The sequence below is a fragment of the Chlamydomonas reinhardtii genome, chromosome 2, assembly GCF_000002595.2.
Source record: "Chlamydomonas reinhardtii strain CC-503 cw92 mt+ chromosome 2, whole genome shotgun sequence".
NCBI classification, from domain to species: domain Eukaryota; kingdom Viridiplantae; phylum Chlorophyta; class Chlorophyceae; order Chlamydomonadales; family Chlamydomonadaceae; genus Chlamydomonas; species Chlamydomonas reinhardtii.
In genome coordinates, this window is record NC_057005.1 from 6,394,876 (window position 1) to 6,416,656 (window position 21,781).

The window sequence follows — 21,781 nt, forward strand, 5'->3', positions numbered from 1 at the left end:
GGCTCCGGTAGCCTTGCCGGCAGCCGTGCTGAGTGCAATGGATCACGCTTCCACTCTTCCAGGGACACCTTGTCCCTAGCGGCGCTTGCCGCTCTCTCCACGCTGTCCGTCCGCCCGCATCCGCCTCCCTTCCTTCTCCTTCTCTTACGGTCTGTGGCCCGGACCCCAGCAAGTAGCTATTCATCGATCACTCACAGGCTCAAGTAGGAAGCCTGTACCGGTACAAGCACAATTTCTTAGTTCCGCTCATACTGCCTCCGCACAGCGGTGCACGAAACCCGCAAGCACATTTTGTGCGTGCGTGCATGCCACTGCCGCAACCAGTGCACGCGCAACACATGCCCGTGGCATGCACGCACGCATGCATGCCACTGGGGCGCGCACGTGAAGCGATAATGCACCCGGAGCTGAACCTCTGGCTGTCCACACGACATGTTCATGACGCGCCCCCGTGATGGTTAAATAACCGCAGTCCACACATTGCGCACAGTTATGCGTGCACTACCACCTCCATCCTAACTGTAACAATAGAGACCGCTGCTCAAGTGCCAAACCTAGTAATGGCAGTGCAACACACGCTTGTGCCTGGCGCACTGCACAGTAATAGCATGCTACCACTTGAGCGCGTGGTAAATGCGACCTGTCACAGCAGGGCCTGCTGGCTGCGCTTTCCCATGTGCACCACCATCCCGCTGGCCATCCACGGCCGTTGCCTCCGCCGTGCCCCCAGACGGTGGCAAGGCTGCTGGGGCCCCGTGCTTCTTGGCCCGCTCCGCCGCGTCCGCAGCCGCCAGCTTCTCCCACTCGCCTCTGCTGATGTGTGTGTCGAAGCGGAACATAGACGTGCCACGACTGTCCCGCCCCACGACCTCGCTGTACTGGTCGAAGGTACGAATGGAGCACCATGTTCCGTGCTTCGAGCAGATTGCGGCGCCTGACATCTCACAGAACTGCAGGTGGCCCATCCGCGTCTCCTGCAGGAAAGCCTGTTGCAGGATTGGCGGCAAGCACGCGGGTGTGAATGCACAGCTTGGCGTTTGCTGCGTTGATGGCGCATGGATGATATGTCCGGTACCGTTTCAAGCATACATACACAAACACGCCCTGTATCCGCACCTGCATGTACCTCAGGCTGTAGCGGGCCAACATGATGAAGCACTGCTTCACCTCATCGCCCTGCAATTTGGCAGCCGGCACTAGCCCCATGTCAGCAATGCCACCGCCATGTACGGCGCATGCGGTACATACAGGCGCCCGTACGGCCCGACCTGGCGGTGCCCCCTGCCGGCGTCTGCCTGCTCGTGAAGCACCCGAAACCTCCCCTGCCCAAAAAGCGCGTGCACGCGCTTCATTTCTGACACGCTCAAACAGCTTACACTCAAGCTGCTCACCTTCAGCCACGTGCGCAGCGGGAAGTTGGACCATTCCGGTCCGATGGCGATGCCGTCCTGCTTCCAGTCCGTGCTGCACACAAAGTCGGGACGCTCCGGAAAGGACGCGAACACGCTCGCGATGTCGCCCGTCCACCCCACATCGTATTCCGCCACCCACACGTGCCTGGCGTCTGGCCCCAGGTTGTTTCGGAACAAGTCATACCTGGGCGGGTGTGGAATGAGGAGGAGGTACATATGAGGAGGGCGGGCGAGCGGGATCCGTAATCAGAGCTGCGCTCACATATGACTTACCACACAAGCTCTGGCGCGTCACAATGGTTCCAGGTGAAATTGCCGGGCAGTGGGAACTTGCCCCATTCGAAGCCGAATGTGGAGGAGAAGTCTGCGCACGCGTGGGACCGGCGCAAGAAACAAACTCAAGAGCGAGTCGGCATGTGTGTGGCCGCATCACACCTCACTAACCTCACCGTGGAAAGGCTGCGCATTCCTAAAGCAACAGCAGCTGCCTGTCATACATACGCTCATACCCGCACCTTGCGGCCCAATGGCAATGACGCCGTCCTCCCCCAGAGCCTCCTGCAGCGCCGCAAGGTCTGCCTCCACCTTTTGGGCCCTGCTCGAGTTAGAGTTTGAGAGCAAGTGCTCTGAAGTCACCATGTACAACACGCGGTGGTAGCCGCCGCAGCGGCCCTGCACCTGCAGCTGCGCTCGCACGGCACTGTCCAGGAAGCGCCGCGTGACCTGCTGGTGCATGTGGGATGTATGGAAGTGAAACGTCGTCAGTGGCGTGCTTGGTCACGTGAGTGATGGGAGGGGAGGAACGGGACGTGCACGAGGGGGCGGGCAACGCGAACGAGTTGTTGGCAGTCAATGGCTCTGGTAGTCTGGGGCACTTGCCTTGTGTGTCTTTTGCAAAAAGGCCACGGGGGAGGCAGGGCAGCCGGGAGGCACCATCCTCATAGAGCGCGACACGACCTGCGACACGGCTGGTGGGTCTTGGGGTGACCAGGGCTCAGGTCTTCCCCAGGGCTCTGGCTGCATCATTCTGCCGTGTACTGCACCAACTAATAGCATCAATAAGACTGCGGTGGCATGTCGGCACAAGAGAGTTCCGGTGTGCGAGCGGCTGTGTGTAGCAACGATGGAGCGGGACATCTCGCAGGCAAACGTTTTACAGTGCAGCGAGGTGGTCTTCATGTCATAGGAGATGTGACGTTAGTATTACAGGCAGCAAGTATAAGCGCTCGCTGAACAGGACAACCGCGATACCCGTAATATGCAACACACGTCGTGTCGCCATTCGAGAAAGTTGCCAAGAATGCTGTCACAAAAATACAAATACAAGATGATCAATGAATGAACAATGGATGAACAATTTATTGCCATGAATTCTTGCAGGGCTAAAGGGCAAGTCGTTAGTACCGTTACTCATGCCATGTTATTGCCCTCCCGAATCCCTCACGGCACCACCTGAATGCGGACACCTCGCATGGCCAGCCGCCGTAGCTCATTGGCTGGCCTAGCGGCACCGGCTGCGCACCTCTGCCCCTGCCCCTCCCGCACCCCCGCACTACTACTGCAGCCTGCTACACTACCTTCACGACCCTCCCCCTCCCCCGGCACCTCCGCATGCGTCTCCACCTCCTCCATGGCTAGCTCCGCCAGCTGCTTGCCCACCGCCACCAGCAGCAGTCTTGTCAGCGCCTCCGCTGTGCCGGGCGGCAGTCGCCTGAGGCCGTAGTTGCGGCACACGTCCAGCCGCCGCAGAGCCACCAGGCGACTTAGGGAGGCGGGCAGCTCGCACAGCTGCGTACAAGCACAGACCAGGCAGAGTCGGGGACAGGGAAAGGTTCAGCCTGCAGCGTGAGAAAACATGCGCAAGGCGGCGACGCTTCATCTCCATCCACCCTCTGGGCCTCGGTTTAGCTGGATGGGAATGCGGACGCAATTTAACCCGCAAGCACGCACGGCAGCAGTCCTGGACTGGCAACGGCAGCAGTCCAGTTGCACAACACGTACCCCACTCACCGAGTTGTAATGCAAGTCCAGCACCTGCAGCCGCGTCAGGCCTGCACCACCTCCTGGACACACGGGTGCAGAGTGACCCGCCTCTGGCAGTGGCGGCGGCGGCGGCGCCGCCGCCGCCAGGCAGTCTGGCAGCGTGGCCAGCAGGTTGACAGATGCGTCCAGTGCCGTCAGTGCCGTCAGCGCCGCCAGCACCGGGCCGGGCAGTCCGACCAAACAGTTGTGGGACACGTCCTGTCCCCGCGGCGGCGGGGGTAGGCGGTGGACGTGGGGCAGGGCTGCGAGCTAAGAGAGCTAGTGAGGTACGAATGAAAAAGGCACACGGGCTCCTGCGCATGCACGCAAGCACAGGACCTGCCCATAGTCCGCCCAGTCACTCCCGCTCCCTCGCCCCCGCCCCACCAGGTGTCTGAGGCATCTCAATGCCGCCAGCCCGGGCGGCAGTTCGGCCAGTCGGTTATGCGCCAGCTCCAGCCGCGTCAGCCGCGTGAGGCGGCTCCAGCAGTCCGGCAGCCGCTGCAGCGTGTTGGACTGGGCCTGTGGGCATGCACGCATGAGACACGAGCACGTGGGCATGTGCACGTCAGCACGTGTGACGCCGCTCATGAGTACAAGCGTGAACCTGAACGTTCCGTGTGCGCATGGTACCGCCGGCAGACGGCGGGCAGAGCATGGGACATAGGGTGCGTCACAGCAGCCCGACCACATGCACGGCACGCTGCACGTGCGACCACCGACCTCCACTGACATGCAGACGCAACCTGTACGACCTCCCGGCCCCTCGCCACAAACCTGAAGGCATGTGAGGCTGGTGAGGCCCCCCACCGCCTCAAGGAAGGAGGTCGCCTGCTCCTCCCGCATGCTGCACACAGCCAGGCGGATGTCCAGTCGCATCAGCCGCAGCGGCAGCAGTGGCGGCAGCAGCGGTGGCAGCAGCGGCTGCCCCCCACCGCAGCCCGCCGTGCCTGCAATGCCGGCCACTGCCGTAGAACCACCGGCATCGTTCACAGCCTTAAAGTAGTTCTGTCCCACAGCCAGCACCTGTACACACGCCGGGGGGTGGAAGAGCAACCTGACTAGCCAACACAGGCGCCATGCCGCTTTCTGACACGCCTTGCCTCTCACAGTGCCCAAAGTCAAAAACGCCATCCACAGCCTTCCATCCGCGCCCACCTGCAGCTGCGCCAGGCCCCCCAGCAGCTCCGCGGCCGGCAGGACACTGAGGTGGTTGGCGCTGACGTCCAGCAGCTGCAGCCGGCTGCGGTGCGGCGCCGCGCAGCAGCAGCGCCGGCAGCAGTAGCGCACAGCTGCAGCGCTAGCAGGGTGCGCAGAAAAGCCCGAGGACTGCTGGTCCTGGTGCTGGGGTTGAGAGTCTGCGGCGGGTGGCGACTTGTGCGACTCGGCGGATGTGGTGCAAACGCAGCCGCAGTCCCTGGCGCAGGGCGGCAGGAAGGCCGGCAGTCGCAGCAGCCTGCAGGGAGGCAGGTAGGAGCGCGGGCTGCGGGTGGATAGGCTGCGCAACGATTACGGTATAACGCTTCATCTCCGGGTTGGGGACATCAAGGATGCGGATGAGCAAGACATGCACACACGCACGTGCAACCCACCTGTTTCGTGCGGCACGCAGCACACGCAATTCTGGCAGCTCCATCAGCAGCTGCTTCGGCAGCGCCACTAGCCTGTGCGCGTATACACGCGTGCGTGTGTGTCAAGCTCATGCACAGAGCAACCGGCTTTGACCGCCAAGAGGAAAAGTGATATGGACAATGTCTGGCTGCTGGAGATCTTCCGCTCTGTTGATCCAGCCACTTCTAAACCCTACCCCTCACCTGTTGCCGCTCACGTCCAGAACCTGCAGACCTGACGGCAGCGTACCCAGCGACAGCGGCCGAGGCGCCGCTGCCACAGCAGCCGCGGGCGCCTTCTCTTGTGTGGGCGATACGGGCACCAGCAGGTCCGCTGTCGGCGGCGGCACTGCTGGTGCTGGAGGCGGTGGCGGCGCCTCTAGGCTGCTCAGGCAGTTGTCGGCCATTGCCAGGCGCGTGAGGCGACTGAGGCCGGTCAGGTCGGCGGGGAGGTGGGGGATGCAGTTGGAGGAGAGGTCCAGGTCCCTGCAGGAGCAAAAGGATGCCGGGACGGTCAACGGCAAGGATATTGATGAGACATTGTTGCAGCGCGGTGACCGGTTGGTACCCCCACACCTCCACGCGCTTGACTGGCGCCTCCCGCATATACCTGGTGGCCCCCCGCAACTGCCCTCAGCCACTGCCCCCAGCCACTGCCCCCACCCGCTGCCCCCCACACGCGCACACCTGAGGTCCAGCAGCGCGGTGCACAGCGGCTGCGGCAGCGCTCCCAGGCAGTTGTGTGACAGGTCCAGCCGCGTCAGCCGCGTCAGCTCCGCCAGCTGAGACACCAGCAGGCCCTGTGCACGTGCGTGTGTACGTGCGTGTGTACGTGTGTGTGCATGCGGCAGGCACAGTGCCGTCAGCAGTGTATGTCAGCAGTGCACGCCACCACGAAGCCCTGCCTTGCAAAGCGCGGACACGGCCCCCTGCTGTGGCAGCCTCCTCCCCACAGTCCTAACCCCCACACTCCTTGCAAACTTGCATGCACAGCCCCGTGCAAGACCCACACACAACCAGCAGCAGCCCGCCACGCACCTGGTCTAGCACCAGTTTGTTGTGTGACAGGTCCAGTGCCTGCAGCGACGTCCACCGCCGCAGCTGCGGCAGCGGCAGTGTCAGGTAGAACCCCCTGTAGCTCAGCTCGTGCAGCCCTGAAGGCTGTTGCTGCTGCCGGGATACCAATGACCCAGCTCCGTCCGCCCCGCCCCGCCCTGCTGCTCCTTCCACACCAGGCGCACCCACGCCCTCCTCCGCTAGGGCTGCTGCCGTCGCCGTCACTACGGCAGCGAACCCCGCCTCCTGGCCCGCCGCCCCTGCCATCGCCACCCCCGGCTGCATCAGCCTGTTGAGTCCTTGGAACATCGCGCTGTTCACAGGCAGCATACCCACCACCCGCGACCCTGTCACCGCACCGGACGCGGCAGCTGGAGGCGGCCAGGCAGCCCACGGCCCAGGCACGCTTGCGGCATGCCGCGGCGCGGCGCTGCCTCCTGCCGCTGTGCCAGCAGCAACTGAGGCTCCGTGTGGTGTTGCCACCGGCCCCACCGGCCGGCCCCAGCCGCCCAGGCCCGTACTCCTGAAGTCGAACTCAATGCCGCCGCTGTGCATCGGCGGCGGCCGTGGTGCTGGTGCTGGGCCACTGCCGGCGGCAGCAAGAGGCAATGGGCCCTCATTGCCCGCGGCTCCGTCCCCGGCTGCGTACCCAGCTGCGTTCTCTACTGCGTCAGCTGCTGCGCCGCCTTCCCCGGGCTCTGGCACCACCCTAATTGCCGTGGGGTCGGTGCAGGTGAGATGCAGGGCGCGCAGCGAGGGCCGCAGGCAGTGCAGGGCGGCCAGGGACTGGGTCAGCTGCGCCGCACTGCCGGACAGCATGAGGCTGAGGAGGGAGGCAGGGAGGAGGCAGGTGAGAGGGCGTGGGATGAGGGGATGTGCGGCAGCGGTCGGATGGGCTAGGCGTGAGCGCAGGGACGTTGATAGGCAGCTAGCTGGATGGCGCCATCTGATGCAGAGTAAGGAGGCTTTCCAACTCGCTCAAGCGCTGGCTACGCCGAATGCCACGCACCGTAAAGAAATTCGAGCCAAGGCAACATGAGCGAGAGCTCCAACCACTTGCCTACCTGTGCAGCTTTGGGAAGACTAAGCGCGATGGCAGCGCTGCGCTCGGCGGCTCCACGGGGCCCGCAGCCCCGGCCGTGACGCCGCCGCCAGCAGGCGCTGCGGCGGCGGGTGGCGCGGTGCCTGCCGGCAGAAGCAGTGCCATCCCGTGCAGCTCCAGAACCTCCAGCTGCTCCAGGGAGAACAGCTCTGTAGGCAGGCTGTCCGGCAGTAGCTGGGGCCGCGGCAGCGGCTGTAGCAGCCCGCCCGCGGTCGTGGAGTGGGGGGGCGGCGGCGACGGCCAGCTGGCCCGCCCCACCGATCCTACCTCTGCGACTACCGCACTGCCGTGGCTGCTGCTACTGCTGCCATTTGTCTCTTCGCTTGCCTTGGTGTCTTGCAGGTCACCTGAGAGGAGGAGGAGCGCCGCAACAACGTCGGCACACTACCGTAGCTGTCATCCGAGGCCATATTCGGGCACGATGTTGGGGCCTAGTCGTGGGCCATGTGGGTATGCACAAACGGATGCTGTGCCGGTGGCCTTTGATGCCCGACGTGATGCATCAAGCCGTCGCACGTGGTCTGTGCCGTGTAGGCTCACCACATCCGATAACCAGCCGCCGCAGGCCTTTCATGGCCGCAATCTCGGCCGCGGGGAATCCGAGCGGTGCTCGCGCCGGGAGTCGGGTGCTGCAGGCGTCCCTTTGCGTTGTCAGCAGCGGCGCCTGCCGCAGCGCCTGAGCCCCGATGATGAGGTCGCGTAGCTGCGGGAGCCTGCAGAACGGGCAGCAGGTGTGGGGCGGCGGCTGTCAGCTGACTCGGGGTGGCCAACGGCGCAAAAGAACAAGAACGCGTACCCCGACACCACCCTTCTCGCGCACCCGGTTGATGCCTCGCCAATGAAATCGGCCAGTGAGCATCCAGGTGTGATATTGCATGTCGGCGAAGACAGGTCGAGCTCGCTCACGAAAGCGCGACATTCCAGTCGGTACACGGCCACCCGGTCGGGTATCGAGCCCGCGCGCAGCCGTGTCGTGACATGTTGTTCATGCATCCGTTTCCATTCCAAAGAGCAGAGGCGGATAGCGCCATGCTCGTGCGCAGAGCAACCCGAAAGCACATGAACCAGCGCGTCCTTAGGCAGTTCGCTTACGACTGTTGAGGACTGGTGAGAGAACATTTGGACCTGCTGTTTGGTGGATTCTTCAAGGCGAGACGCGTTTGTTTTACGATATGAAGCCCGGGTTGGTCCGCGGACTCACGTTTCATTGGCATTAATGTAACTGAAGCTATTCTGCAAAAAGACTATACATAGAGGACGCTCGGTGCGAGGTTATGTCATGTATGTTAGCACACCCGATGGCAGGCAACTGCCGCAGAACCTCCACCGGTGGTTGGCACGCGCATAACCCAGAACAATTTACGCAACTAAAGTAAAACTACAATGCAAAATGCTGTTGGCTGGGCGCAGGGCTCCATACGGCAAAGCTTTAATGGGCGTGACTTGACGCATGACTACGCCCAGCCTTCGCTTGGTAGTCTGCGGCCAGTCTACGCCAGCCCAGCCTCTGACAGCCGTATACACCAGCTGAGAGTCAAAAGCTTTAGGACGCCGGAGTGGCGCAGCTTGGCGCGCGGTTATCTCGTCAAAGGTAACGTAGCAGTTGCGGTCGCTGCTCATGCTCACGCTTTTCTTTTTGCTTGTGCTAGCTCACTGGCCTCGGCTCTACAACGTCATGTTCGCTTGTGCGTGTTGCGTCAAGCACGTCAATAACCCCTGTGACTACGCACCCACGCGCTGATTGACGCACCACGCACGCCTGGCCCTACCTGGCTGGGCACACCATCCAACTGCCACACACTTTGGCAAACCAAATCAGCCAGAGAGGCGATGTGGCCTTGAACAATCGCCAACTTAGGAGGTGCATGCAGCATGCAGGGAGCATCACCGCAATCCAACAAGTGTTCCCCGGAAAAGGGGCTGAGCCCCTCCACAGTCTGAGGCCGAACAACCTCATCGCCCGGACATAGCCGGGGTCGGTTTCCACAGGCACATAGCCAAACCAGGTGCCTAGCAATCGCGATGCCACAGCAGAGCCAACCGCAGCCAGACGCAGCACAGTTGTCAACAGCCGCACTACTTGTCATGCCGCTACGCATGCCCTGGCCAGCCCCACCGCGGACCGCTACCTAGACACCCGCCGGCTCCTCAGCCTGCCCGCTTGCGCCGCTTCTTGGGCGGCGCTGCGCTCTCCTCCTCCACGTGGCCCTTCCCGCAATCCCGCCCCCTCCGCTACCAAGATGCGCGCACGCGCCCCCGCTGCTGCCGCCGCCGCCGCCGCTGCCGCCGCCACCGCTGCCCCCGCCGCCGCCAGTCCTTAGCGATGCAGGTCGCTTGTGCCCCAGCAGCATCTCCACCAGCGCGTGCCGGATGTGGTTGCGGAGTTGACGTCACGTCCCTGCACCGTCGGGAGGGTAGAGTGAGTCCCACTGAGCCCACGACTGAGCCGCCACCCAGCCGTCACCCACTGAGCCCACGACTGAGCCGTCACCCAGCCGTCACCCACTGAGCCCCACTGAGCCCCACTGAGCCGTCACCCAGCCAGCCGTCACCCACTTAGCCCCACTGAGCCGTCACCCAGCCACCCAGCCGTCACCCACTTAGCCCCACTGAGGCGTCACCCAGCCACCCAGCCGTCACCCAGCCAGCCGCCCGCCCGCAAAGTGGACTCACCCACACCGTCCCGCGTTGCACACTTGGACTTGGACTTGGTGAGCACGTGAGCCCCCCCATGGTACGACCGCCTGCAGGCAGCACTGCCTGCTGCCGAGCAAGCGCCGCCCGCACTTCGCACACACCTGGGGAGGGAGGGGGCAGGAGTACAGTGTGAACCTTGCTGGCTACCCGGCTACCTGTACACGAGCCCCATCCTGTCCACCCGACCTCGCACCTGTCTACTCATTCCAACCCGTCTGCTCTCATCTTGCCTGTGATGAGTAGAACTCGTCCACGTACACCACCAGGTGCGTGTACTTGTCCACCAGCAGGCGGAGCAGTGCCCGGTTGGGCCCCGCCCCAACCTGCTGATGCAACCGTCATAGCCAGTGTTGGCGTTGCCCCAGCCAACAATGACCTCCTCCTTGGGCCTTCCACCAGCCAGCTGCTGCGCCGTGTGCTCCAGCACCTGTACCCGTGGCATTATTGGTGTAGCGTCAGCGCAATGCAGTTGGTGTGGGTGCATCTGCTAATCCCATCCCCTCAAGCCCCACCTTCTGCGTTCGCACATGGACAGTCAGGCGCCACCGCCGCTGGCCCCACTGACGGTAGAAACGGAGCAGATGACACAGACCGTACTATTGCACCGGCGCAGGAGCAGACCCGGCAGCCACCGCCGCGTCCACGCCACCTCCAGAGTAGAGGTAGCTATTCGCAGCTCATGCTCAGCTGCCGACGCCACCCGCGCGCTGGGTATCCCGCCTGACAGCGCTTGAGCGCCGGCTGCTCCTCTAGCCGTGCCTGCTGCCACAGCCGACGGCCTGTCTGGCCTGTGCAGTGGCGGTAGCCTGCGCCAGACAGCCGGGTAAAGCAGGCACGCTGCTGGCGGCGCCGTTCTGTTGCGGCACGCTGATGCGTGTGCTGGCGCGTGCCCCGCCACCCTCGCCTCTTGCCCTTCCACCTCCCGCCCCCCTTGCGCCGCCACCTCCGTTTCTGCCCCCGCCGACGCCGTCGCTGCTGTCGCTGCTGCCGCTGCTATTGTCGTCGCCGCCGCCGCTTGCGCCGTCGCTGCAGTGGGGGCTGGGCAGGCCCAGGACCCTGGCCATCTGGGCCACGCCAGAAGTGCGCGGCTAGTGGCCGGCCACTGTAGCTGTGCGGTGAGAAGCCTGGCATTGACCCGACACAGGCCACCAGGTAGTTGCCGGGATCAACGCCCACGATGCGCATGGCGTTAAGGGTTGCCAGCTCAAAGACAGCCAGCGGATTGCCAGCCGCGACCACGCCCGGCACTGGGTTGTCTCCGGGTGCCCGGCCCGGCCCGCCACGGGGCCCACGCCGGTCACCGTCTTCGTTGCGGCAACCGTCACCTAGCCAGCCGTCACCCACCTCCAATAGCCGCGACACGCTGGGGCAGCAAAGTGGCGCCATCCGTCCGGCAGTTCTGGTTGCTCATCAAGAGGTCCCCTTCCCCGACCGCGACGAGCAACATGTCAGGTGTTGTCCGCCGCTGGGCTTCTTCAATCGGATGAGATGGCTGAGCTCGGATCTGTCTAAAGTCCGTCGCGCAAGCCGCATGCACGACGGGAGAACATCGGCAAGTGCCCAAGGCGTGAGAAGTGGCGTAGTGCACAATGCAGCGCGAGGGCACCTAGTACCAAATGGCTTAACCGGTACTCTGCATTGACACTGTATTGAGGTGCCTAGGTTTGTTGTCATGCGCGGTTCCAGTCACCATTGCACCCGCCCTCAATTTAACGCGGACAGCTGGTACGCCTCCCTGCATTTTTCGCCTGACAACCCAGTGTCATTTGTGATGCTTCAACGTTCTATCTCCGCGACGCTCGCAAAGTTCTGGCGCATCCGTCTCAAGACTTTTCTCGGAGCCTCTATCGTGTTTGCATTGCGCACCAGCACTGCAGTGAAACATGTTGCGCTCTGCGGTACGGGTATCGGATGCGCTGCCGCGCGCAGCGCTCCGCACAGCACTCTCCGATACCGCAGAGCGCAGCATGTTTCACTGCAGTGCTGGTGCGCAATGCAAAGACAACAGAGGCTCCGAGCACAGTTGCGCGTGTGTCGCCCTCCCCGCTGTCAAGGTTTTTGCCGCGCAGGTCACCCGGATGATGTCCACCGCAGTGACCAGTGAGTGGAGGAGCGGGAGGAGCGCACGAGCCAGATAAATAGGCTCTTTGCTGCGCGAGGCTCGGGGGGCTTGATTTGAGTATTGATGGCTGTTCTGTGCGTGTGGAACACTGTGCCACAGGCCCACAGCGTGTACTCACAACAAACCCTAGCATGGACCACACGGTTGCTCCCCGCTCTCTGCTTGCTTTACACCCAAGCTTTTGGAACCGCTCTGTTGCTGTTCACTGCCTTCGCTGCGTCGCTTCCTTCGATAGGTCTCAACATTCCGGCTCGCTCTCGCTCACTGGAGACGATGGCGGACGCCGAGGAGATCTTCAAGGTTGTTCGTGCGGCTCCGGCCGACCTCCACCTGCCTCTGTTCGAGCAGTTTTGGAAGCTGCAGGCGCAGGTGAGTTGCCAGAGGTTGGGCGTACCCGCGGTCGCGGTCAGTTCAAGGACAGCACCCTGTCTAGCTCCCAGCACTCCCTTCCGAAGCTTTCTCAAGCGTGGTATGTGCTGCGGCCGGTACCAGTTGCCAATTCAATGACGGGGGGGCCGCCTCTCGCCCCTGGCACCCCTGCTTTCTCGCTCCAGGCGTCGTGGGGCGTCGTGGCTGCTCACATGCATGACCTCGTTGTTGCACGTGTGTGCGCGATACATCCCCCATGGTAACTAACCTCACCTCAGGTCGCGGCCGCGGGCAAGGAGGTCACGGCCATGGCCAAGGAGGTCACGGCCATGGCCAAGGAGAAGGCCGCCAAAGCTGACGAGGTGACGGCCATGGCCAAGGAGAAGGCCGCCAAAGCTGACGAGGTGACGGCTATGGCCAAGGAACTGGCAAAGACCAGAGAACAGCTCGTGGCCGCGCTCTATGCCTCGGGCGTCGTCAACGCCCGCTCCTTCCTGGGTGGGTCAGGCAAGGCGGCCGCGCGGCTGTTGTGGTGTGGGGCCAAGGGTGTGCTTTCCTGCTGCCGATGATGCTGACTGCTTCCGTCGAACACTGCCGCAGAGCACGTGGTCAGTATGTGGAGGATGGAGCAGCCCGGCGGCTCGGAGAAGAAGCGCGTGGAGGTCATCAAGGACGGGCTGAAGGAGCGCCCGGACCTGGTGGCGTGCCTGCTGCGGGGCGTGCCCAGCTGGACGCACGCCAACACGAAGGAGGAGAAGAAGGGTACGTGTGATGGCAGCGGCCGCTGATGATGTTTTGCACGCGACGAGCATGGCAGCTATCCATAAACCGCGGCTGCTTCCTACCACGGGGTGTGGGGCTCTGCTGTGGGTGCCTTGCGGCATTCGTCAGAGCCTCCTGGAAAATTTCGCTAAAATTAGACCCCGAAAACCATAAAAGCATGCATTCCCTGCGTTCTGCGTGGATGGGGATGCATTTTGCCGGTGCAAGATGGGGCAAGTGCGGAATAGGGCTGGTGCGTCACACACGTTTTCCCCTCACTTCTCGGTCCAAGTTTATGTCGTTGAAAACAGATCCGTTGTCTATTTTACAGAAAAAAGAAACACTGAACCCACCCCACTCCACTCCCATTGTTGCCTGGTGCCTTGACAGTGGAGAGCATGGCCGAGAACCTGGAGGCCATCTTCAAATACACCAGCAACGACATACACTTATTCAACCCGGCGAAGGGACTCATCCTGCGCAGGGACGCGCATAACGGCCCCATACTGGCGGCCCTGGCCTGCGTTGCGCAGAGCATGGCCGTGCCGTGCCACATCGAGGACGAGAAGGTGAGCGAACTTGAGATAAGCGTAAACACACGCTTGACACAATTCGAATAGCGGTGCACCGTGGGCCACCAACAGTGCGGTCCTGGATGCGGGTTAAAGGTCCAGGAGCGACTCCCATGCGATGCAATGAAATGCGACGCCATGCAGTCAGCCAAGCAGCATCAATCGTACTGCATATTCAAGTTGACATTGTGCGCATGGTGTGTGCTCCTTCCCCCTGGCATGGCGGCGGTGTGTGCAGGAGGACACCAGCATCGAGACGAAGGACAACAACGCCCCCTCCGCGTGAGAGGCTTGTGGCGCAACTGTGCGACCCTGGCGATGCTGGGCACTCGGGTGTGCCGCTGCGTCGTTGGCATCACGAAGCAGGCAAGTAGATCTTGCCTTGACCACAGCACCCACAGCGGCGGATATTATAATGGTTGGCGTTGCTGGATTTAGATGTGCCAGGAGTGTACCAGCGAGTGGGGCAAGACAGCGCTGCAAGTGGGCAGGAGTGGAAGGTGGATGCGATCTGGAGGGGGGGTGGGGATGGCAGGCAAACGGCCGCTGACTGCCGCATGCATGATGTCAGGTGGTTGCCAGCAGGCCTAGTTGCTGTGGATACGGCAGCAGTTGCGGCAGCAGGAAGACGGCCAAAGAGGGCCGCAGCTGATGGGAATTGCAATTGAATCAATGGTCGGGTTCATAACGTTAATTGAACACTGACGCCTCACAGCATGTTTTTTTATGCATTGGCCAGGACTGCACAGTGTGGACGTACACGTCCGGAGGCGGCAGCACTTGTGGGGGCGGTGCGGGTAATGCGCTCAGCCATTGCTGGCCGCACGTGGCTGCACCGAGTGTGCTCTTGAATGCCCCGAGCTCAATGGTAATGTTGGAGAGTCTGCAGGAGTATGCGTTCATTCCAGTCATACAAGTGTTTTCTCGTGGTGTGGCTTTGGGAGCTGCGCCGCTGCCAAGCTGTGTATGTAACGTAGTTCTTTCATGTGCTTGTGGCGCCCTAAAGCAAAAACGTAATCATGGCATTGCGATATAAGTGTGCGACTGACATTTGAATAGGAAACAATGAAATGCGTGTGGGTTTCGCGTCTGTCACGGGCCTGCACACGATGGATGGGTCGGTGGCCATCGGTCACGGAGTGCGGAGCTGTCCGTTAAGTCGGTTGATGACCTCAGAGACAGGGGCAGTTGAGGTTGGACGCGTAGGCATGGCACGGGCCAGAGGCGGAGGAGTGGTAGAGGACCTGCCCGGGCCCCGGCTGGGCCCCAAGTTGTGTGGTGCGCCGCCGTCCAAAGGCGGCCACGTTGCTCAGTGAAGGCGCAGTGGACGCGTGTTGGACCCAGGAACGCGGCCACGTAGCTAGGTATGGCGTTGCGACGTGTGTTGAGCCAGGAAGGGTGCCACGTAGCCTGTGTCGTACGGGCACCCCATGCAGTAGTATTTAGGCTGTAGCGGAGCCGTGCTAGGCCATTCCGTGCCCTACAGGGAGAGACCCTGCCCAAAGACGGCCTTCGGTAAACAAGACTCAAGACTCCCCCATTCAAGTCCTTGTAACGGACAAGTTGCTACGGACGGCGTCGCTCTGGTCTCCCCTGGCTCCGCCCCTCAGGACTCTGGCCCTCCCCGGGCCTTAGGCTGCAGCTGCCCGCCCTCCCGGGCGAGCACTCAGCGCACTACATACAGCCATCAGCGCCAAGTCACAGCTACTGGTCTGCAGCAGCAAGCCTGCAACAAGTTAAACCCCGTCACCTTCCGTCTGGTCTGCATCTCGATCTAGCTCAAGTCCCCGTCACCTTCCGCCTGCAAGACTCAACAGCATCTCGATATCTACAAGACCCGTTCAAGAGCCTTCAACCCGGTCAAGTCCCCCTAGGATCAGTGGTCAAAGCACGCAGGGTGTCGTCATACACACTGCGTGTGCCGCCAGGGCGCTGCCTAACCGATCTTAGGGCCGCTCTCCCCCCTGCTAGGCATTGCTGTTGTAGGGCACGTACGGTCGCGCAAAAAATTGAAATGGCTTGTCTTCAGGGGGGTAGCGTGGTTTGGTATCGAGACTAGGTTAGGGTAGCTGCCCCTGAGCGGTCCCACCTGGTCTCTAGGTCAAGTAGTTCAAGATCTGGTACCAGCCCCGAGGTCGCTTTCTGGTCAAGATACGGTACTGAATACGTCGGACACCCCGTCCCCTTTCCTCGCTACCTACCCTCCCAATCCAGGATGGCCGTCTACGTCTCAGCCGACTGCGTGGCCTCCATCCCTGTCTACGAGGCGGAGGACAGCGCCGGGCAATGGCTTGCTCGGCTCGAACGGGCATCCCGCATGTACGGCTGGACGGAAGGGCAGACCTTGGATGCGGCTGCCTGCCGTCTTGGCGACGCCGCTTGGAGGTGGTTTGCTGGGATCGAGGCTACCACCAACACCTGGGCACGCTTCAAGGAGGCATTTCTGGAGCGCTTTGATGTGGATGAGGAGGAGCTTTACAACCTGCTGTCAAGCTGCCGGCAGGAGTGCTGGGAGTCTGTGCGCGAGTACGCCGACCGCTACCGTGACCTGGCCTCTCAGCTCTCCATCGACCTGGACAAGGACCCTGCCTACACCTACCACTTCCTACACGGCCTACTGCCGGACGTGTACAACCTGGTGTACCTCATGCGGCCACGCACGCTGGACGCCGCTATTCGTGATGCCATCTACGTCGATGAGGCCCGCTCCCGCCGCATTGCAAGCACCGTCATGTCCCACCCGGCTTCCGGCACCCGCCATTCTGGCATCCGGCACGGGCGTCTGGACCAGCCCCAGCGCGGGAGTTGGGGTGAAGGTTGCCACGAGGAGTCGGAGGAGCCCTCCCGGGCTGCACGCTTCCGTGACAGGCCGGACGGCGGGCGCACGTTCGCCCCGCCGCCTGACCGGCGCGGCCCATTGCCTCAGGCCCCGCGACCGCCCGGCCAGAGCGGCGGCAACGTCCGCCGCGACCCAGGTCGTGGTGGTGGCGACCGGCGAGACAACAACCCTGCACGGCCAGTGTATGGAGGAGGAGGGGGCAACACCAGCATTGATGACCTGGCCCACCAGTTGGGCCGGCTGACGCTGCTAATGGAGGCAAGCATGGGCGGCGGTGCCGCGGCACACCTCATCGACCTGGCGGGTGACAACGCCGAGGAGCTGGAGTGCAGGCGCGCTGACTACGACTACGACTACGGCTACGAGTTTGAGGCCTACACCGAGCGTGCCAGCGACTTTGCCTACGCCACCCCGCCGCACCGACACATGCCAGTCTACTACGACCCGGAGGAACCCCCACTCCCCCGTGTGTCACGGCAACCCCCAGCGGCAGCAACAGCGCTAGCGAGCTCCAACTCACCATGCCACCCACTGCGTGGAGCCACCACCGTGCCATCTGGAGCCGTCACCACTTCGGCTACGTGCTACCCACGCCAAGCCGTTGAGGAGGGCTCCGGCCGGGCTGCCCCTTCGCCGCCAGATGACCGAGCCGCGCTGGACCAGGTGGTTGCCAACGACGTCGCCGCCGGCGTGTGTGATTACCCTGTGGCGCTGCGCCCGGCGGTGGACTGCAACCCAGCCAACATCTACGCTCAGAGCCCCATGCTGAGGGAGATTCGACAACAGTTCCCGGCTGTGGAGGAGTTGGAGGAGAGCGCCGACTGCACCATTTGTTTGCTGGGCGACCGCGAGAACGCCGCGTCACCGGAGCCCGAGGAGGAGGACGCGCAGCAGCCGCAGCTGAGCGCACCATCGGCGAGCGCTACCCAGCCGGCGGAGGGCGCCGCCACGTCGGAGTCATCCTGCAAGGCCGCCGGCAAGGAGATTATCAAGGAGCTGCCGTCTGCACGCCTGCGTCGCCCGCCTGACCCCCTAACCGACGGGTCGGGGCCTATCCCCAAGCAGTACCCGCCCCCGGCTGCCAAGAAAGATGATCACCTGCACGGCTCGGACATCTGTGTCCTGTCACGAGGAGCGGCACCGATGACCTGGTTCTACAACGTCATCCCGGCCGCCATCCGCCTGGAGCCATGCCCGGAGCGCTTCAGCCAGCTAGCTGACCACCTGTCACCGCGCTGCTTCGGCGAGTTTCCCCTGTCGACACGCGCGCTAAGCCGCGCTCTGGTGGGCTGCAAGATCGTCATTGGCGGGCTGAACCACCTGCTGCTGGACCCTGGTGGCGCGTCGTCGGCAGAGGAGGACACCAATGCAGCGCTACAGCAGCTCCCCAACGGCGCGTGCATGACGGCAGAGCCAATCCACAGCCAACCGGCATCGTGCGCCGGCCCCGCGTTGCCATCCAGCACGTTCCTGCCGGCTGCTAAGGCATCATCCCCGCTGTGTGGAGCTAGACCTGCGGAGCACAAGGAGCACACGGAGCATGAAGGGCCGCACGCCGACATCACTTTCGGTTACCCCGCTCCTTGCAACGGGGCCACGATCAGCACGCTGGCCCTGCTAGGCCTGCCGATCAACGTCGAGGTCTACCCCCGGCGCAAGAAGGAACCAGACCGACAGGGTCCCAACTTGCCGCAGAGCTGGCATTGGCTAGGGGCGCTGACGCCTTGCGGAGACTTCCTGGGGCGCCTCTTCGCATTCCCTCCCACGAACCTCGTGTCGGTGGGATGACGCCGCTGTGTTCGGCACCACGGCGTCGCGATGGCGTATGCTACCGTCGTGATACGTCTTCTATTGCAAAATTGTGCGCACGGCAGCGCGGCAGCGAAACTTAGACCTGACCTGAGGCTGGCTGTTGAGTATGGCTGATTTCGGGTGGTGTGTAGATCCTGGGTAGATTGCGAACAGTAGCAGTGCATTATAATAGCTCAAACCACGAGGACGTGGTAACTTTGGAGGGAGGGGTCACAGCTGTGGCGCCCTAAAGCAAAAACGTAATCATGGCATTGCGATATAAGTGTGCGACTGACATTTGAATAGGAAACAATGAAATGCGTGTGGGTTTCGCGTCTGTCACGGGCCTGCACACGATGGATGGGTCGGTGGCCATCGGTCACGGAGTGCGGAGCTGTCCGTTAAGTCGGTTGATGACCTCAGAGACAGGGGCAGTTGAGGTTGGACGCGTAGGCATGGCACGGGCCAGAGGCGGAGGAGTGGTAGAGGACCTGCCCGGGCCCCGGCTGGGCCCCAAGTTGTGTGGTGCGCCGCCGTCCAAAGGCGGCCACGTTGCTCAGTGAAGGCGCAGTGGACGCGTGTTGGACCCAGGAACGCGGCCACGTAGCTAGGTATGGCGTTGCGACGTGTGTTGAGCCAGGAAGGGTGCCACGTAGCCTGTGTCGTACGGGCACCCCATGCAGTAGTATTTAGGCTGTAGCGGAGCCGTGCTAGGCCATTCCGTGCCCTACAGGGAGAGACCCTGCCCAAAGACGGCCTTCGGTAAACAAGACTCAAGACTCCCCCATTCAAGTCCTTGTAACGGACAAGTTGCTACGGACGGCGTCGCTCTGGTCTCCCCTGGCTCCGCCCCTCAGGACTCTGGCCCTCCCCGGGCCTTAGGCTGCAGCTGCCCGCCCTCCCGGGCGAGCACTCAGCGCACTACATACAGCCATCAGCGCCAAGTCACAGCTACTGGTCTGCAGCAGCAAGCCTGCAACAAGTTAAACCCCGTCACCTTCCGTCTGGTCTGCATCTCGATCTAGCTCAAGTCCCCGTCACCTTCCGCCTGCAAGACTCAACAGCATCTCGATATCTACAAGACCCGTTCAAGAGCCTTCAACCCGGTCAAGTCCCCCTAGGATCAGTGGTCAAAGCACGCAGGGTGTCGTCATACACACTGCGTGTGCCGCCAGGGCGCTGCCTAACCGATCTTAGGGCCGCTCTCCCCCCTGCTAGGCATTGCTGTTGTAGGGCACGTACGGTCGCGCAAAAAATTGAAATGGCTTGTCTTCAGGGGGGTAGCGTGGTTTAGTCACATGCTCATGTTTTCAAGCACACCGTATACTGGCATGTGTTCAAGCATATACTGGCTTGCATGAGTTGTTTCGTGTCGTAGTTCTAGTCGGTTTGATTAGGGAACATAAGAAAGAGGACGGCCGTGTGCGTGTGTGTGAAAGCCCAATGGCTTGGTGTATTACCATGTGAGCACAAGTGTGTGTATGTGTGTGAGAGGTGGTGGAGGTCGGGCCATACAAAATGACATATGCAACCTACGACCTGTGGATGTCTGGCTGTGGACCTGCGTGTTGGCCGGGCGCCTTGCAGGTGGTGTCGGCTCGGTGTGTGACGTTCGCTTTCGTGTGAGCCGGTGCTCTGGCTGGTGTTTCGAGGCCATCGACCGCACGTGCGCGCGGCACTCCATGCGTCGATGCGCGCAGCGCTGCGGGTTGTTCTGTTTGTTCCTGCATCAAGCTGTGGTGCACCTAGGCGGGAGCAGCGACCGGCCGACAGCTGGGGAGCGGGAAGGCCGGTCCGCATCGTCTGTCAGACATATTCAGTTTAGCGAGCACCTGGTTAATTCAGTTGTACAGAAAATGCCCCGGCACATCGTTAAGTTTGGTACGCTTTGACGGCCTTTCACCCTCAGAGAAATGAAAGCTAGTGTGAATGCAAATGCTAGACCCTCAATTGTGCCGCTGTAACCGCTGTCAGCCACGCCTCACGTTTGCCTGCCTCCCCCACTGCGCGTTACACACGGCGTCGTTCGCTGCACCGCGGTTTCAGTCCCGCGACCCCCAACATCCTCGGGATCCTTGCGCAACTGGCCGCGCGTGCCATTGCCTGCTGCACCGCCTGATTAAATAGCCTGCTTCCTTCCTTCTCTGCACGTCTTGCGCAGTTGCGCGGTTACTTTCCGAGTTTCCGTCCCAGGCTTGGTCCCAGGCGCCTTCGACTGGCATCATCGGAACTGAGTATTATCCCTGTCCCTCGTGCTCGCTACTGTGCGCGCTGATTCTCTTTCTTTGTTCCTCACTCCTGCATACTATTTCTTACACCTCCGTCCGCCCCCACCTCCCCTGGCCTTCACCTCCCGTGGTCCGCCTCCCCCCTGCCCTGGCTCTCCACACTTTTTGTCTTCGACACGGGACTCGATACGACCGCAAGGGGCAAGCCAACCGTGCGAAACCGTTTGCCGCCGGAGTCAGCTTATGGAAACTGGGTCAGCCCCATGCGCCTCCCTGAATTAACACGCAGCTAACACGCAGCTTCGCCCACGGCGCGCGCGTGACTACGCACCCCTGCACTCGCGCTCCGCGCCAACCGTCAGCCTCCACCGTGCTCCGCGATACTCCGTCACAGCTTCCCACACACGTGCGCGCCCAATTGCCCACTCCTACTCGCGCCTGCCGACAACCGCCAGCCCTCTATCTGCTGAGCTCCGCCGTACTCCACTGCAGGCCCAGCCGCGTCAGCTCCGTGAGCTCCGCCAGCTAAGACACCAGCAAGCCCTGTACATGTGCGTGTGTATGTGTGTGTGCATGCGGCAGGCACAGTGCTGTACGTCAGCAGTGCACGCCACCACGAAGCCCTGCCTCGCAAAGCGCGGACACGGCCCCCTGCTGTGGCAGCCTCCTCCCCACAGTCCTAACCCCCACACTCCTCGCAAACTTGCATGCACAGCCCCAGCATAGGGATGGCAATGGGGGGCAGACTGGCAGAGTGGGCACGCGCGATTGCGAGCTGCCGCCCGGACACGCTATCCTATTGTGCGCGATTCCACGAAGTGTTGCTCTATCACACGGTTCAAGGAAAGCAAGCAAGCTCCAGCATGAAAAGCTCAGGGGCGGGGGGGTAGAAAGCTCATGTTCTTACCCCATGCTCAATATTACAGGGCTTTAGGAGAGCACTATGTACGTGCTTTCAGTTTTGTCACGGGGTATCTGGTAATTCTGGGCCGCCATAGTTGGGGGGTCGGTCCTGGGGGTCCGTCGGGTTTCGGGAGCCCATCCTGGCGGATTTCGGGAAGCGCCGCACAAGCAGAACTAGGGGCCAAACACAGCACTACAAGGCTCATATGAGCACGTTCTGCCGTAATAAGCACAAACAAAGCGTGGGAAGGCCAAGTTGCGCGTCCAGGCGTGGACAAGTAAGTCGGCACATGTCC

General features: G+C 62.3%; 5 protein-coding genes across 5 annotated transcripts; 2 read left to right on the forward strand and 3 right to left on the reverse strand.

Moving 5' to 3' along the window:
• Window positions 1-36: 36 nt before the first annotated feature.
• Window positions 37-2,752, reverse strand: CHLRE_02g115500v5 (uncharacterized protein). Its single transcript, XM_043059958.1, has 6 exons — window positions 2,292-2,752; window positions 1,928-2,135; window positions 1,686-1,776; window positions 1,392-1,596; window positions 1,117-1,176; window positions 37-986 (listed from the first exon to the last, which is right to left on the reverse strand). Exons 1-6 carry the CDS (start codon window positions 2,436-2,438, stop codon window positions 612-614), a joined length of 1,086 nt encoding a protein of 361 aa, XP_042927592.1. The 5' UTR covers window positions 2,439-2,752; the 3' UTR covers window positions 37-611.
• Window positions 2,753-2,806: 54 nt separating this feature from the next.
• CHLRE_02g115508v5 (uncharacterized protein) lies at window positions 2,807-8,412 on the reverse strand. Its single transcript, XM_043059959.1, has 12 exons — window positions 8,023-8,412; window positions 7,743-7,915; window positions 7,165-7,549; window positions 6,083-6,923; window positions 5,732-5,844; window positions 5,249-5,530; window positions 5,027-5,098; window positions 4,593-4,890; window positions 4,212-4,460; window positions 3,822-3,956; window positions 3,423-3,653; window positions 2,807-3,200 (listed from the first exon to the last, which is right to left on the reverse strand). The coding sequence occupies exons 2-12, from the start codon at window positions 7,774-7,776 to the stop codon at window positions 2,853-2,855; spliced, it is 2,988 nt and encodes a 995-aa protein (XP_042927593.1). The 5' UTR covers window positions 7,777-7,915; window positions 8,023-8,412; the 3' UTR covers window positions 2,807-2,852.
• A 3,270-nt stretch (window positions 8,413-11,682) lies between these two features.
• On the forward strand, window positions 11,683-15,291 carry CHLRE_02g115550v5 (uncharacterized protein). The gene is made up of 6 exons (XM_043059960.1): window positions 11,683-11,999; window positions 12,257-12,390; window positions 12,669-12,888; window positions 12,991-13,152; window positions 13,543-13,721; window positions 13,963-15,291. Exons 1-6 carry the CDS (start codon window positions 11,978-11,980, stop codon window positions 14,008-14,010), a joined length of 765 nt encoding a protein of 254 aa, XP_042927594.1. The 5' UTR covers window positions 11,683-11,977; the 3' UTR covers window positions 14,011-15,291.
• An 896-nt stretch (window positions 15,292-16,187) lies between these two features.
• On the reverse strand, window positions 16,188-18,512 carry CHLRE_02g115567v5 (uncharacterized protein). Its single transcript, XM_043059961.1, has 4 exons — window positions 18,334-18,512; window positions 17,662-18,076; window positions 17,084-17,525; window positions 16,188-16,732 (listed from the first exon to the last, which is right to left on the reverse strand). Exon 2 carries the CDS (start codon window positions 17,964-17,966, stop codon window positions 17,718-17,720), a length of 249 nt encoding a protein of 82 aa, XP_042927595.1. The 5' UTR covers window positions 17,967-18,076; window positions 18,334-18,512; the 3' UTR covers window positions 16,188-16,732; window positions 17,084-17,525; window positions 17,662-17,717.
• Window positions 18,513-18,622: 110 nt separating this feature from the next.
• Window positions 18,623-19,168, forward strand: CHLRE_02g115583v5 (uncharacterized protein). Its single transcript, XM_043059962.1, has one exon. The coding sequence runs from the start codon at window positions 18,672-18,674 to the stop codon at window positions 18,915-18,917; it is 246 nt and encodes an 81-aa protein (XP_042927596.1). The 5' UTR covers window positions 18,623-18,671; the 3' UTR covers window positions 18,918-19,168.
• Window positions 19,169-21,781: the final 2,613 nt, after the last annotated feature.

Bases quoted from the DNA above. Each gene is read 5' to 3' on its own strand.
- CHLRE_02g115567v5 (XM_043059961.1), bottom strand. From the start codon at position 17,966: ATGCACGCGCCGTTGGGGAGCTGCTGTAGCGCTGCATTGGTGTCCTCC.
- CHLRE_02g115583v5 (XM_043059962.1), top strand. From the start codon at position 18,672: ATGCGTGTGGGTTTCGCGTCTGTCACGGGCCTGCACACGATGGATGGG.
- CHLRE_02g115500v5 (XM_043059958.1), bottom strand. From the start codon at position 2,438: ATGATGCAGCCAGAGCCCTGGGGAAGACCTGAGCCCTGGTCACCCCAA. The intron at 2,136-2,291 runs GCAAGTGCCCCA...ATGCACCAGCAG, and splicing joins TTTTGCAAAAGACACACAAG to GTCACGCGGCGCTTCCTGGA. The intron at 1,177-1,391 runs GTGAGCAGCTTG...GCCAAATTGCAG, and splicing joins CGCTGCGCACGTGGCTGAAG to GGCGATGAGGTGAAGCAGTG.
- CHLRE_02g115508v5 (XM_043059959.1), bottom strand. From the start codon at position 7,776: ATGAAAGGCCTGCGGCGGCTGGTTATCGGATGTG. The intron at 5,845-6,082 runs GTGCGTGGCGGG...GCACGTGCACAG, and splicing joins ACAAACTGGTGCTAGACCAG to GGCCTGCTGGTGTCTCAGCT. The intron at 3,654-3,821 runs GTGGGGCGGGGG...CCGCGGGGACAG, and splicing joins TGAGATGCCTCAGACACCTG to GACGTGTCCCACAACTGTTT.
- CHLRE_02g115550v5 (XM_043059960.1), top strand. From the start codon at position 11,978: ATGATGTCCACCGCAGTGACCA. The intron at 12,391-12,668 runs GTGAGTTGCCAG...ACCTCACCTCAG, and splicing joins TTTGGAAGCTGCAGGCGCAG to GTCGCGGCCGCGGGCAAGGA. The intron at 13,722-13,962 runs GTGAGCGAACTT...CGGTGTGTGCAG, and splicing joins GCCACATCGAGGACGAGAAG to GAGGACACCAGCATCGAGAC.